The sequence below is a fragment of the Berghia stephanieae genome, chromosome 2 (assembly GCF_034508935.2).
Source record: "Berghia stephanieae isolate SIO BIC M18660-M18661 chromosome 2, UCSD_Bste_1.3, whole genome shotgun sequence".
Taxonomy (NCBI): Eukaryota; Metazoa; Mollusca; class Gastropoda; order Nudibranchia; family Aeolidiidae; genus Berghia; species Berghia stephanieae.
This window is the reverse complement of record NC_088361.1, coordinates 126,325,919-126,342,404: the sequence shown is the minus strand read 5'-3', so window position 1 is coordinate 126,342,404 and position 16,486 is coordinate 126,325,919. Positions and strand designations below refer to the sequence as shown.

The following is a 16,486-nucleotide window of genomic DNA, read 5'->3' as shown; positions in this document are numbered from 1 at the left end:
CCACTTAGAATTTGGCAATGTAGCATGGGCACCACGACTACAGAAAAACAAAGACCTCATAGAAAGTGTTCTAAGACGCGCAACTCGGGTCATTCCGGGATTCAAAGATCTAGAATACACAGAAAGACTGAAAAAGATAAGAATACCTAGCATGCAGTATAGGAGAGACAGAGGAGACCTAATTGAAGCGTACAAATACACACATAATTTATACTATGTTAGCACGAGCCCTCTAAATCTTGATTCCACCAGCACCACCAGAGGACACAGATTCAAACTCTCCAAAGAAAGGTGTACTCTAAACCTTAGGCAGAACTTTTTCTCAGTTAGGGTAGTCGACAAATGGAACCGCCTGCCTGCAACAGTTGTCGACGCCTCTTCATTGCAGGCATTCAAGTGCCGTCTTGATGCTCATTGTGAAACAGAAAAATACTGTTTGTAAAGTTAAATTCAGACACCTCCTTCCACTATGTGGCATGCCCAGTTTTGAGAGACTTGAATTATATACGTTCACGAATGCACAAGAGCAGATAAAAGGCTGTAAAAGCCTACATAAATCTGGACTTATATCATATCATATCATATATTATGAACGTGAGTGCCTGCTCCACTCAATTTTCTGAATTCATATTCACCTAACATCGGAGCTAACTCAATGTCTCAATCGTCTCTGTGTTATATGTTTGTCTGCTAGCTCGCCAACAAACTTTCGTGGTGTTTGTGTGTGTTGACCTCATGACTTCAAGAGGGACTCAAGATAGATACATATAAAGTTTGAAACTACGTTTTTTTAATGGTGGAATGTCCCTCTCCTGGCCAGGCGGAGTTGCCGTAATAGTTTGAATCCTCATCGCCGCAAAGTTTTATCGTCGTCTGGCATTTTCTACTAACTTTATTTCTTGTGTTTTTGTCATGTTACGTAAAACTGTATTTGAAATACAAACTCAGACAGAATCGATGACTATCTTTATTATCGAGTATCCCTCTTACTCTTACCCATCATTTATAAGGAAAACATGGCTCCGTTTGAAGTCAAATAAATGTTTGGTGCCAAAATGTTTTCTGAACTGTAATGCTTGTAATCAATATTAATCGTCACAAAATAGATTAAAGCTGGATTGTTACAAAAAGAATGAATATAAAGGTAACTTTTCGCAGTTTGCTTCAATAGTATTCGTAGAGGCCAAAACTAGAGAGGTGCGCCGGTGGAACCCAGGAACCAATACTAGGCACTTTGATAAAATTTTCAAACTCAAAATATCTTAATTTGACCCAGTCAGGGGGATGGGACTTGAAAAAACATAAAATTTGATACCTTATTTGTTTATCTACGACTTACGGTTCCAGAGTTATTTATATTTTTCTGTTGACATTTTTTGTCAATTTTACAGAGAGAATCTGTGATCTCACTGCTGCCTCAAAACCAGCATCTCGCGGCTATCGGGAAATTTTGAGTTTTGCAGTCAACATGGCCCACTTATTGTTTTCAGTAATTTTGTTTCAATTAAAAAATAAATGGCAAGTGTTAGGTATCATTTTAAAGGTGAGAAAATAAGCTTTATTTTCATATAAATCATTTTCATGTATGAAAAGTATGGACAAAATTAAGGATAAATGAAAATGGAAAAAAATATGAGGTTTTTGTTAAAAAAAGTGGGGTTGATGGCGGAAAAAATAAAATAATGAGCGAGTGTATCAATTTTGATGAAATTTGGCAGAGATGTTCTTCAATTGATTGTCTATCGATGTATGAAGTATAATTAAAATGTATCCATAATTTAAAAAGTTCTTATAAGTCAAAATTTGATAAATTTTTATTTCAATAGCTTTCTGAGAAATACAATCAGGAATTAAGAATAAAATATACCGTTAGAAAGCTTGTTTTGTGCCCTTTAAAATGATACCAACATTAGTCACATAGGTTCACAAATAACGCCATGGTGACCAAAACATTAAAGGGCCAAAAATAAAGTTCCAAAAAACGAGTTTCACCTTACAGTGAGCCTATCGGCGGCCACTGAACTGGAGTTATCAAAGTGCCTACCAATACTCCTTGAAATTCAAGTTGAAAGTGAAAGTGAAAGGTCCCGATCATTCATCATTCGTTTGGACAGAAAAAGAAATAAACAAACTTAACGCCTACCGTCAAAAGCAGTTTCGATTTGAAGATGCATTTGTTTTCTATAGTATTAGTACTAGACAATCCTTGATGAATTTCAAGTTACGCTGTGATTATCCCCAGACACTGGGGATAATGAGATAATATAATGAAAATTCGTTATCCCCAGACATATATTTGAAACTCCGCTCCTTTAAACAATTATCCACATTCCAGAATATGGAATGTTTCCAAATGCACATAGTAATAAGGAAAGTTAATAAAATATTTATAAAAACATAAAATTACGAAGTGGTTATATTCAGAGTCGACTCTGGATAACTGTAACTGTAGATGGTTATTCAGAGTCGACCCTGGATAATCATGTGTACAGATGTTTAGAGCCGAATAGCCTATAAAATTATCGAGTTGAGTTCTTGCGAGATGAGTTTCTTTCAATTTGATACCAGTTTACTACGGTTATTTTGTGACTTTGGCAATTTTAGTGCCAAATTCTTAAAACTTGGCGATTTTTCAACTTCAGTAGCTTATAAATAAGAATCTTTAATCAATTGCAAAACATATTCCATCTACAAAGCAAATTTAAATTAGCTTATAAGCAATCATTTCTTAAATCGATCAGCCTAACTTATCTCTATTACCAAATGATATCTATAAACATAATATGAAGATAGAAGGGTGGCTGAGAGAGAGAGAGAGAGAGAGAGAGAGAGAATTAATGAATTGATTTTTATTTTTTTTAAAATTGTTTTATAATTAGACACAAGTTGTAATGAATTCTATTAACAAATTCAGAACAATCAAACAAAAACAAAACAAAGCTTAAAAAGGAAGAAAAAAAAGACACGCTTATAAACCTTATAAAATCGTCAAATGAATGTATTATCTGTTACAGCTAAAAAGTACACAAATATTTACACCCATTTGCTCCATCCCCTTCCCTTTCGATCATCTTCTCATCCATGGCCACCGTGTGTCTTGTGCTGCCTTTGACATTTGGCGCCAGCGTGTCTAGACTAACGTCATAAATAAAGGAGTGTCACCAAAATTCATGCAACTGAGCAGAGGTGTCAAAAAATGATAGAAGGCATATTATTGTTTTTTCCCCCTTAACTACCACTGAACAGAAAATGTTTGACATGACAAAAACAACGGAACATTTATGAACAAATCCTAAAATCCCAGAAATCCGCGGAAGATTATCATCACTGGTCCCCACTATATTTTTTTAAATATTTCTTTTTTTTTTTTTTTGCAAAATCTCGACAATTTGCAAAAAATTGCCAATTTTGCGGCCGCAATGCAAATCACCGATGCAAAAAACTGCCATGACAGAAGAGACAAGAAAATACCAAAAAGTAAAACGATTTTTTCCCGTAGGGTTAAACAGAGGTAGGAGAGAAGAAAAAAACAGAAAAACCGTGTGGTTGGTAACTGGAAGTTCATCACTCATAACTGTCTACAGTTATTCAGAGTCGACTCCCCGACTCTGAATAACTGTAGACAGTTATTCAGAGTCGACTCCCCGACTCTGAATAACTGTAGACAGTTATTCAGAGTCAACTGTCTACAGTTATTCAGAGTGGACTCCCCGACTCTGAATAACCGTAGACAGTTATTCAGAGTCGACTCTGAATAACCGCAGCCTAAAATTAACACATATACACAATTAATATGCGTCGACTTCGAAGTGGGTGTCATGGCCGAATGGTTTAGTCGTCTGCCCTGGAACTTTTACCAGAATCGACGTTGTGGGTTCGAATCCTGGTTCCACTTTTTTTTGTGTGTGTGTGTGTGTGCGAGTCTATTGTTTTCCCCTTTTTGTTTGGCCTTTTGTTCGTGTTTCTGAGAATGAATTTCTAAAAATTGTTTTTATTTTAAAAAATGAAAAATTATTGGGGTTTTTTCTCCTCTATCTGACCATTTGGTCGCTCTCTGAATATTTCTGTTTGTCTGCTTTTTAATTATTTATTCTTTTTAGACACTTTTTGAGATCGGAGTGGGGACGAATATGACAATTTGCTAGAAACCAGAAAGGAACCAAGAGAGAGAGAGAGAGGGTTAAAAAAAAAAGAATTAAGGAAAGTTAATAAAATATCTATAAAAACATAAAATCAACCAACATTAAATCAGTTGTTACACTCATATACACAATATGCGTCGACTTCGAAGTGGGTGTCATGGCCGAATGGTTTAGTCGTCTGCCCTGGAAGTTTTACCAGAATCGGCATTGCGGGTTCAAATCCTGGTTCCGCCACTATTCTTTTATTTTATTTTATTTTTTTTTTACAGAACGGTGCAAGGGATAAATGTCCCATCCATCCTCCCCCCACCTCTTTTTTTAAAAAACTCTCTCTCTCTCTCTCTCTCTCTCTCTCTCTCTCTCTCTCTCTCTCTCTCTCTCTCTCTCTCTCTCTCTCTCTTAGTTCCTTTCTAGTTTCTAGCAAATTGTCATATTTGTCCCCACTCCGATCTCAAAAAGTGACTAAAAAGGATAAATAATTAAAAAGCAAACAAACAGAAATATTCAGAGAGCGACCAAATGGTCAGATTGAGGAGAAAAAAACAAACAATATTTTTAAAAAAAATAAAAACAATTTTAAGACATTCATGCTCAGAAACGGAACAAAAGGTCAAACAAAAAGGAGAGAAGAATAGACTCGCACAAAAAAAAGAAAAAAAAAAGGTGGGGGAGGGGGGGGAGGATGGATGGGACATTTATCCCTTGCAACGTTCTGTAAAAAGAAGACGTAATTAAAAAAACAAAACAAAAAGGGCGGAGCCAGGATTCGAACCCACAACGTCGATTCTGGTAAAACTTCCAGGGCAGACGACTAAACCATTCGGCCATGACACCCACCTCGAAGTCGACGCATATTGTGTATATGTAGTAACAACTGATTTAATGTTGGTTGATTTTATGTTTTTATAGATATTTTATTAACTTTCCTTATTTCTATGTGCATTTGGAAACATTCCATATTCTGGAATGTGGATAATTGTTTAAAAGAGCGGAGTTGCAAATATGTGTCTGGGGATAACGAAATTTTTCTGGGAGTGCCTACGTACACGGTAACGTGGCATCTAGCCTCAGGATCTTTGTACACGTTAGCTGGTTTTACCGTTGCAATACAAGCAATGGATGGTCCTCGCTGTCGTGGACGCGCACGCTCGTCTGTGTGTTAGTGTTTGTGTTATTTTTAAAAAATCAAAACAATTTTAACCATTAATGGCGAGATTCATTCTTACACTACCCAAACTCCATATCTTAGTCTTAATGTTATCATTAAAAGACAAGCTTTGTGATTATAGTTTGATTGAAGCCAGAATTGAAAAATACTTTTTACTGCTCTCTTGATGGAAACGGTTTATTCTGCATATAAGTAATCTGGATTTAAAAAATCAGTGTCACTGTAAGAGGTTAAAATTTCACGAAGTACGCACCATGAAGCACCTCTGTAACACTCCTTTGATCTACGTCATCAGGCAACCCATTGTTTCTTTCATCTTTCCTCATTCCCCCTACCTCCCCCCCCCTCTCTCCCTTCTCTCTTTCTCTCTCTCTCTCTCTCTCTCTCTCTCTCTCTCTCTCTCTCTCTCTCTCTCTCTCTCTCTCTCTCTCTCTCTCTCTTGTCGTAGTGTTCTCCCTTCCCCTTCCCATCTCATTGTAAAATGAAAACTTTCTGCTCAGTTTGCAAATACATGTATATGATTATGATTGCTTTTTTTTCCTCTCACTAGGCTAGGATTAAAAACTTACCCGCATGACTTGCACACTAAAGGATACATCTAGGTCACATAAAATGAGACAACTAGGTCACAAATCAAGATATCAAGACATCTCTGTTTCGTTTGTGCCAAGATAGCAAAACAAATTGAGCATCTTGGAGTTCAAAAGACCTTTCCATAAAAGACTAGTATTTGCAAGACCCTTCGAAACCAATTCCCGATACAGCTCTAGTGCACGGTAACTTATGACCTTGATTTCTTTCGTTCCCACCCCCACAATCCCACTTACTTATTGTGAGTTATACGCAGAACACAAATAGCTTGGCTGCCACATGCGTGACTAAATTGGCCAAACAGAGAATCTATACTTTGGCATTAGACACCCATTACCTGATGTCTTGGTTTTTAATCCTAGCTTAGTGAGAAAAAAAATCATACTTGTATTTGCAAACTGAGCAGAAAGTTTTCATTTTACCGTTAGATTGGAAGGGGAAGGGATGACACTATGACAAGAGAGAGAGATGGGGAGGGGGGGGGGGAGATGACAGAAACAATGGGTTGTCTGATGACGTAGATCAAAAGAGTGTTACAGAGGTGCTTCACGGTGCGTGCTTCGTGAAATTTTAATCTCTTGCGGTGACAAAGATTTTTTTTTCTCTCCAGATTGCTTGGCAGAATAAATCGTTTCCACCAAGAGAGCAGTAAGAGTATTTAGACTCAGGGCTATAATTGCAAAGCTTGTCTTTGATTAAGATCTGGAGTTTGGCTAGTGTAAGATGAATCTTGCCTTTATTGGGTAAAATTGTATTGATAAAAAATATAATAACACACACACATACACACGAGCGCGCATGCTGTGAAACTAAGGAAGTCCTTCCTGAATGCTCTATCCTGATCCTTTTTGGTACAAAAATTAATTAAATTCATCAAAATGATATTGTATTGGAAAGGATAGCTAAATTTTAGTAGGCAGGGAAAAAAAGCCACAATTTTTTATTACAAAAGAAAAAAATCACTTTAGACTTTAGAATCTGAAAAAAACCCATAAAATTCAACCATTTTCCTTTTCAATAATATTACCATATTCTTCAATTATCAAAGCATTCACTTGTGTGCTTGTGAATGTGTGTGTGTGTGTGTGAGAGAGAGAGAAAGAGAGGTGGGGGGGGGGGGGAGGGGGGATATCAGCAAGGTATCTAACTACTCTACCATGAGAATACTTGCCCAATATAATTTAAACAATACTATTTATAGTCTTTAATGCTGTTATGGGAAGTCTCCCTTCAATGTCATGTCATTTTGTCCTTTAAACAAAACACTTTAGTGTTCATTATAATGAGTTACTTTAGAATTGTTGTTATGTCACAGATATCATTTTCAGACATTGTTTTATTTCTACACTTTACATGATAAGGTGTCATATAGGCAATATCTAAGCAGTTGCTGTTTTGATGTTTTTCTTTTTCATTTTTTTTATTTTTAGGGCTCAAGCAATTTTGACTCCATTCAGATGGACGAGACACCAAGGCACAGAGAAAAATTTGTTGCAAAGACTTTTAAAAGACGGAGCACAAATTTTGAAAATTTGCAAAGATGTAATGTTTTACATTTTGACTACTTAGCTTCAATTATTTTAGCAAAATCATCTTTTTATTCTTATTAAAACATGACTGTAACTAAAGAAAATAGGTTTTATCAATCTTATTAACAACTCATCTTAATTTATCATTCTTCTCCTAAAAATTGCTGTCAAATATCTCTTTTGAACTACTGCTTTCTTGTCTATTTACTTGATGATAATAAAATACTCTGCATTCTATTCATCAGCCATTCAGTTACTTGATGATGCTGTATCTCCATCAACTAATGCTTTTGCAAGGACACCTCGTGCTGGCAATCTCAACTTGAGGCATTCAACATGTGAGTTTAGTTTAAAGATGGTCATCATAAAAAAATATATCATAATTCATAGATATAATAGTAGTTTTGAGACTGTGAGAATTGCAGTTGATTGGCTGTGGAGAAAAAAAAATTCTGTAACATTGAGACCTGTTAGTTGATTGGATTATTCTCTTTTTCAGTCTTCAACACATAACATAATTACTGTAGCTTTTGATGTTAAAATATTGAATTAAAATAAACAAACCCCCCGATAATTTCTTATTTTACGGGGGCTATTTCAATTGTACTGATTTGAAATATGAAATAATGGACAGTCTACCCTAATTCCCAATGTTAAAATCTTCCTATCAGACACACCTGCTCACATCAGTACTCCATCAAAATTGGACAACAGTGAGCTTTACACCTTCACATCCGCTAAGAAAAAAGTTGTACATAAAGATCAAGTAAGTTTGTACTTCAGTTTTTACTAGTTGATGCACTGCTGCTAATTAGGGCAAAGTCATTGATCTGCCAGAAAATGATGTAAAAGATAGTTTTCATTTTTCAGAAGTGCCATTTTAAAATTATTTCTTTATAAAGGGAAAGCTGTAAAGGATAGTCTCAAATATCTATTATCCATGGGTAAAGTGAGAACAGTTAGATAACAATATAATATTTTTATCGATTTTTGGTTTAAGTACAATATATAATGGTTTATGATAATAAATCACATGAAATCACACTATGAACCAAAATAAATAGAACTGTAACAGATTTATATTCACTACGGAAAGGAAATGGATAGTCTATGAATAAAATATTTACAAATAATAGAACTGATTAAAGGATAATGATTTTCCTTGTCATACTTTTTCACAGGCCATCAGCAGCTCTGATCTGAATTCATCTCTTTCAGCTTACAAAGTCCAGTCAAATGAGACAGTTTTTTCTGTGAGTGATATTTTACCCCCAACAAAATAAAATTTTGATGAATTACATGTATTTGCCAATATTTAACTGTTTGTCACTAAAAGAGGACTTGCCTACTTGAAAATGTTAAAATTCGTATTTTTAGGAGATAAAAATTGTAGTCGCCATTGTTGACTTAAAAAATCAACAATTTACTCACACAAGGATTTAATAACACTTCAAAATCCTAACAAGTATGTAGTCTGGCATTAACTTTCATTTTCAATAAATTTTAATGACTTAGAGATGCTCGTGAAGTTCTGACATTGGCGCCAAAATCTCGTAAGTGATAAATTACAATCTTTTTTATTTTAATGTTATGAAATGAGGATTGACGGTTATGATGTTTTTTTGTCAACAGATTGTTGAATTTCGCTTATCCTATATGCATGAATTTCCATGAATTCAAAAAAATTTTTCGGATAGCAGTCTTACAAATTTCATTAAATTTCTTTCACAAACAGCCATTTCAGTCAGTGTTAGCTGATGGGTACACAAAAGATTTGTCATATTTGGGAAATGAGGACCATGGCAAAAAGGGTAAGTTTGTTTTACGAGTATTACAGTGCAATTTATCCATAATGACATAGTCAGGATCACTGGCTAGAGTTCCTGACCTCCCATAGTGGGCATGTTTTCCAACATGATTTCTGTCTTTGTCTGGGGATGAGATTACTTGGTTTCTTCCTGGCCCTGGTCGGATACTCTAGCTGGGAGGGAAACAGTCAAATGTATAGTTAGGGTTTTGGGAGATGATATTTATTGTTTTGTAAATCATCTCTCTGTTATGCACTCTGTTATGTTTAGTTTACATATTTTATATGGTTTGTAAACATTTGAGTGTTCCTCTTAGTGGGATCCTGTGCTTGTGTCTGGAGACTTTTAGGTGATCTCAGACTAAGTACTTTGATAGTGTGCTCTTGGAATCTACATGTTTCCTACTTGAACCAATCCCCTTTGTTTCACCTTTTCTTGGGTGCTTTAATTATAATTCTGGAACTGTTCACTATCCCATTCTCTTCCTTTTTACTGGCGCTGATGTAACCTTAATGTTTTGCAAGAGCCTTAAAAGCAAAAGAAATGTAATAGAGAGTTGTCATTATGGTAGGACAACCAAAAATGGTGAGAGGGTGGGGATAAAGCACCAAAAATGGAACGATTTGTGTGAGCAGTGAAATATTCAATTTCTATTTTAGGCTGAATCAAAAAGACATGACAAAGTGAGGAGGCTGCGTCAACATGGTCATTACCCAGAAAGCTGATTCTAAAACTTATAGGGATCGAGGATTAATGGTCCTTCTACCTGTTCTACATTGTATTGGTCTTTTTTGTTTAAATGATGTATGCTTTTATTTTCAGCTTCCCTTGAACTGTTAGAAGCATTCAAAGACAGTTTGAAGAACCATTCAGGAAGTCCACAGGCTCTTGACCTTGTCTCAGACTATCAATCTGTGTGCAGCAAATATGTGTCATCACTCACTGAACTTGCATTGAAGGTCACTAAAAACCAATCGATGTAAGAAACTTTTTTTTTGGGTGTCTTTGTGTCTAAAGTTAAACCCACAGATGGTTTTATAAGCCTTCAATTTCAATAGCTATTAATACGAAGTAATGTTTGCATCAATCATTAAAGAATTACATCTTAGTGAACAAAATTGGTTCGGGAATTTAAAAAATTGACGCAGCTACTACTATTTTGAAACTCCAATGGGTCACTCAGACACAGTCTAACCATGTTGATGTGCATTGATAGTGAGTTTCCTTCCCATCAAAGTAGGGGGAGTCGCCTGATCAAGTCTCTGGGGTACTCTGACCCCATGTCTACTCAACAAAAGATTAGACAATCGCTAACATCAACATGGCTAAACAACAACACTCTCAGACTGTTCATTCTATTTTTAGATTTTGCCTGTGGGATTCTTAAAATACTATTACAAAGGATCTGTGCAAAAAAAATAAAATAAAAAAAGATCAATCAAAACTTTATCCAAAATCAAATTTGCCTTTTTAGAATCTAAATCTATATAACATATGTGACGTATAACTGCTACGAGAGCACTTTTAGGTTTTGGTTTTCTGTCTGCTCTTTGACACAAAAAGTTTTGTAACACTTGTTATTCCAAAAACCATACTCTCTTGTCTTTTCTGTAATTGTTTTATCAACTTTATTTTCTATGGGTATAAAAGAGTCATAAGATTTTTTTATTTTAAAAACAGAATGGAAATAGAAGATTACATATAATTCAAAATTTTGAGGTTTTTATTTCTAAATTTCAAGGTTCCAGAACACTGTAAGCCTCCTTGAAATATTGCATGGAGAGAAGCAGACTTGGCAACTTGTATATTCCTTGTTTAAGGACAGACTGGAGGAAGAAACCAAAGTTGAAATGATGGATGAAACAATGACTTCACACATATCCAAACCATCGGTGTGTACCTTACTTTTTGCTTTTGATGATAACCAAATGCCACAATACCTCCTACTTAATTTGCGGACAATTAACATTTGCTAGTTGTTACTTATGAGCAAAAAGTATTTGTTTTAGCTACTGATACATCAGCGTATGATAGTAAAATTATTACAGTTTCGACTCTATGCAACAGAAAGATTTATTTATTCAATTCGTTTTTTAAATTTTATTTTATTTTTTTTTCCCTTCAGGTTTGGGCTCTGAGTAACAAAAACATTGCCAATAAGTTATTTGAAAAAGATTTCAGTGTGCGACAAGCTCAGGTACAGTATTTTTGTTGTTGTAAATTGTACATATAAACTTGGCTTACTCTTATTTTATTTTGGGCTTAAGTTGAATGACATATAATGCATGATATTGACAAAATTTATAGGGAAGTTGCAAGAGGCATACAAATAAATGGCATACCAAAAATAATGGTTTTTGTTCTGTTTTGGGATTTTTGGTGTCCTCTCTGTCAACAATAATTAAGCGACAAAGACTATACCTACCAAGCAAGGTTTCAACGGTAGGTGCTAAATGAGAAACAGTTATTATTATATATTATACCACCACCACATCATAGTTTTACTAAAATCTTTTCACCAGCTGGTGGTTGATTGGTTAGAAGTGTGTTCATTTGAGGGTCTGAATGCTCAACCAGACAATGCCATGTACTTCAAAGATGGGCCAGTTATTTGGTAAGTTTAAGAATCAGTTGAATTGCTTTGTAAATTATTAAACATGAAGTCAGGTCATTCAGTCAAACAAAAATAGTTCAAAGTATGACATTTTTTTGACTACCACTGATAGTTGATGCATTATATTGGGAAGTACCAGATAAAACAATAAAAAATAACACGTGTCAGGTAACCAAACCTGGGATCCAATTGATTCAAGACCCACCGCCCTGCTGTCAGAGACCCATCAACAAGAGTGCTATCAGCAATAAAATGGCTTTTAAACTTAGTGACTATCGTGCAGACTCTCTTCTCTCACTACTGGGGGGATCAGAATGAGACTTGCTCACCAAACTCTGCAAAATTTCACAGAGCTAGCAATTATGCTATACAATCCTTTCTGTAGCTACAAATAAATATAGGAACACACCTGGATACACTCTGGTATCAATGATGATGAAAAATAAAGGGTATGGAGAAGGGGCGGATAAAAACAGCATAGTTTAATAACCACCACCACTGCCACTTCATCATCACTGCCACTACTATTACAACCGTCAACACCACATAATCATTACTACCACTGCCACAACCACCATCATCTACTACAGCCACACATATGGCATTACTTGTCAGGACCGTGAAGTCACTCATGACTTTTGGGTACCATAATAAAGAGTAGTCTTAAGATTGAATAGATAAACTTGCTTGGTGAACATGAAAGACTATCAGATAAAGAATATCTTTATCCACAAGGCAGAACTAGACACATACCTTCTAGAGGTGATTTTTAAATATTTGAATACACTTTTTTCCCCATAAATTACTCAAAATGGTCACTACAATACAAATTTTTGATTTTTCAAGTAGGGAGGTATGATGATGATGTGTGGTAGTGGTTGCAGAGTGGTGGTGATTATGATGATAATAAATAATAATAATAATAATAACAGGCATGCCTACTGTCCCGATTTTCTGTATTTGACCTGGAAATTTGAAAAAAAAAAAATGTCTATCCCAGAAAATATGGAAGTTTATAATAATAATGATAATAATAATGAAAATGTGTGTCTTCAGTCATTGGTTTTTGTTTTGTTTGTTTTTATTCTCTCTTTTTTTTTTTTCAAATCGAAAAAAAAAAAGAATTATTTAATTATTTATTTTGTCATTGTTGTCTTACCTCCCCAATCAAGTTCCTTTGCATATCTCTAATTGAAATTTATTTAATATTTACTATAACTAAATTATGGACATCATTGTACTCATACAGGGAAAGCACACTTCATCGTCTGCAGAAAATGAAACAAAGCATGCACTTAATTGGTGACAAGTCTATTGTTTCTGAAATGGTATGATATTTTCATATTATATTTATTATTATCATATCATATTATATTATTTCATATTATGACAAAATGTGAGAACGCCTCTATCAGTTTTGGGCAAATAATTGATTTATAATGCTATTTATTGTTACATTTTCATTTTTTCCCTTGGAAACTACGAATGTTTGGTATTTCAAGTGGGCAGCTCAGGGGAGGGAAACAGTCGAATGTATAGTTATAGTTTTGGGAGATGATGTTTTCTTCCTTGTAAATCATCTCTCTGTTATCTACTGTTATTTATATATCTTTTTTTAACATCTGATTTGTAAACGTTTGAGTGTATTCCTCTTAGTGGGATTTTGTGCTTGTCTGGATGAGACTTTTAGGTGTTCTCAAACTAAGTACACTGATAGTGTGCTCTTGGAGTCTACATCTGTTCCCTATTTGAACCATTTCCCCTATGTCTTACTTTTTCCTCAAGTCCTTTGAATTGTTGATCTAGAATGTTTTTACTATCCAATTGTCTTCCTTTTTACTGGCGCTGATATGACCTAAATGTGTTGCAAGCGCCCTAAAACCCTTAAAAACCAACAAACAAAAAATATGGTTCTTTTTTATGAATTTTTGACATTGTCCTGTCCCTAGCCAGGGTCTTCGGCCAAGAGGGAAACAGTTAAATGCATAGTATTAGTTTTGGGTGATGATATTTTGTTTCTTGCAAATCCTTTCTTTGTTATGTAGTCATAGCGGCCAAAAGTCCTGATAAAATTGGGTCTGTCCCGATTTGGCAATCCGGCGAAAATATTTTTGGGTTAAATGGGACTGTTTATATGTCAAAATGACCCTTGCATGTCCCAGGATTATGCTCTTTTGACTAAAAAATTAAAACAAGAAACAGAAAAAGCTCTAAATCTAGATTATATTATATAATAGTCCAAACATACTGCTGTTCAGGGTCATGATGGTATTGATGTCCTGTGTTAGCACTCTGAAAAGTCGGCCACTATGTATACAATTATTTTATGTTTTGAATATGTAATGATTTATAGGCATTTGTTTGGATGAGACTTTTACGTGAGCTTAAACAAAAACTGATAGTGTTCTTTTGGAATCTACATCTGTTATCTATTTGAACCATTTACCTTTCTCTTAATTTTTCTTGTGCGCTCTTAAATGTAAATCTAGAAATTTTTTACTGTCCCATTTTCTTCCTTTTTACTGGCACTGAAATGTGTTGCAAGTGCTGTAAAACCCTTAAAAACAAAAATAAAATAACAAAAAATTACAAATGGATTTAGTGAGTAAATTTGATCACCTTATTTGTCATATTCAGATTTTCAGTCCAATTTTAATTCACAATGAGATTTTACTAATATTGGTAGCCCTGATCTTGCACAGTTGGTAATGAAATGAAATTAAAGCTAGGTAAAGCAGAAGTAGTCTTTGGGCAGATTTAAAAAATGTAATTGGTTATTATAATCTCATTCTTAAAATGGAGCAAGCAAGATTCCTCGCACTAATTATCTCCATATCTGTGTTGGTGTCGATGGCTCCACAGTACAAAATTTCGTCTTGTAACAAAGTCAAGTAATGTTGGCACATGGCCTATTGCAAAACTGTTATTATGTCCTTGGATAAGATACTTTTCATCCTTTGCCCTCTCGATTGAGGTATAAATGTCTACTAGGTTTTTAAGAGGTGGTAGATATTGTTATAGGGCAGTGATGACTAGTGGGCGAAGTGTATGGTATGTAATGGAAATTTTGTCCTATATAGACTTCTGGAGGAATAATGGAGCATTATAAATGAATCTGCGAGAATGCTCTGTGTAAATAGTTATGTTTATTTATATATTTATATTGGTTAAACCATGGCAGTTGTGCACTATTAATATAAAAATAAATGGTTTTCATTTTTAAAAATGTCTGAGAGAAATCATTGAAGGTCCTTATCTAGAAGTGAGGAAATATTGAAAATAGTGTGTCAAAATATTGTGGCTTCAGGAAAAGCATAAGATTGGTTGGGCTTGTGCATAGAATTAGTTAATTTTTATTAGGGTGCTTTTTGGAAAACATAGAAGGGATGCCAGGGTTGTCAAGGAAAGAAAATAATGAAAATCTACATATATCAAATGTAAACTGGGAAGAACCATCAAAGATATACCAAGACAGGCAAACAGAGAACAATTTGAAAAAAGCTATGGGTATATATATACATATTTTTATACGATTGACTATTTTTTGATAAAATAGGACCCAGATGCACCTCACAGACAACAGAGGTCCCTAGACAACATAGATGAAAGTGATGAACGTAGATTGTTACGCAACCTTTTTACCCTGCTTCGAACTGGTCAATTTGACAAAGTGAGTATTTTTATTTTCTTTGTTAAATTTTAACTTAAATTTAAAGATCCAATTTTGCTGAGTTTTCTTTCACGTTTCGAGATTTTTTTCAATTGGTATGTTTTTTTGAAAATAATAATAATTGTAATAATATAATAATAATGATAACAGCAACAACAACAATAAAAAATAATAATAATAATAATAATAATAATAATAATAATCGTTATAAGGATAATAATAATGATGATAATATAATAATGGTAATTGTAATGTTAATATTAATAACGATAGTAGTAATAATAATATTATTTATAATAACTCTGTCCAGAACTGAATTTGTTTAAAACATAATCACAAGGATAAGGTATTACATTCACAGCAGGAGGGAGACCTGGGTTCCAACCAGTATTTCCTTTCCTCGAGCTAGAATGTCAGCCCCTGTTTATATTTCACTTTGTGGTACTTATGCAGTTGATGTCTGGGATATTGATCATTTATATATATATTAATATATATTTAGCTCAGTAAAACAAGTTTCCTCACAAAAATAAAGGTAATTTAAAAAATTTGTTAAATGAGTCTTCTTTTATTATATTCTTTGTATTTTTAGAGTTTGTTTTTATAATACCAGATAGTGGTACATTATGTCATAACACGTAGACCGAGTATTTACATAAATTTGATTGCCTTTTTTATAGGTATTCATGAAATTTTCTCTTTCAATTTTTTTGGGCAGGCTTCGGAGCTTTGTCACTTTTATGGTCAGCCTTGGAGAGCAGCATCTTTGGAAGGCTGGCGATTAGTGCATGACCCTAACTATAAGGAAACAGCAAGCTCTGATGGGAAACTGCTTCCAGTTGAGGGGAATATTTTTAGAGATGTATGGAAAACTGTATGTTGGCGTATGGCCAAAGATGTAAGATTTTAAAACTTTTTAAAGCGTGTTACATGGTAATGAAAAGACCCTAAAAATGTTACAAGT

The 16,486-nt window shown here is 34.4% G+C and overlaps 1 protein-coding gene across 3 annotated transcripts in view; it reads left to right on the top strand.

Annotated features, from left to right (window-relative positions):
* Window positions 1-988: 988 nt before the first annotated feature.
* The window catches only part of LOC144966536 (nuclear pore complex protein Nup107-like), a 29,249-nt gene continuing 13,751 nt past the window's right edge, over window positions 989-16,486 (top strand). The window contains exons 1-14 of one of the 3 annotated variants that reach the window (XM_078903177.1): window positions 1,002-1,144; window positions 5,861-6,086; window positions 7,332-7,443; window positions 7,676-7,768; window positions 8,102-8,196; window positions 8,612-8,683; window positions 9,166-9,241; window positions 10,061-10,217; window positions 10,980-11,130; window positions 11,364-11,435; window positions 11,761-11,852; window positions 13,102-13,180; window positions 15,409-15,522; window positions 16,241-16,420. In XM_078903177.1, coding sequence (XP_078759303.1) covers window positions 7,359-7,443; window positions 7,676-7,768; window positions 8,102-8,196; window positions 8,612-8,683; window positions 9,166-9,241; window positions 10,061-10,217; window positions 10,980-11,130; window positions 11,364-11,435; window positions 11,761-11,852; window positions 13,102-13,180; window positions 15,409-15,522; window positions 16,241-16,420 — 1,266 coding nt within the window. In that variant the 5' untranslated portion in view covers window positions 1,002-1,144; window positions 5,861-6,086; window positions 7,332-7,358. Of the gene's footprint in view, window positions 1,145-5,860; window positions 6,087-6,516; window positions 6,620-7,331; window positions 7,444-7,675; window positions 7,769-8,101; window positions 8,197-8,611; window positions 8,684-9,165; window positions 9,242-10,060; window positions 10,218-10,979; window positions 11,131-11,363; window positions 11,436-11,760; window positions 11,853-13,101; window positions 13,181-15,408; window positions 15,523-16,240; window positions 16,421-16,486 lie in introns of those variants that run through there. The other 2 variants (XM_078903176.1, XM_078903178.1) reach the window with 2 other exon arrangements.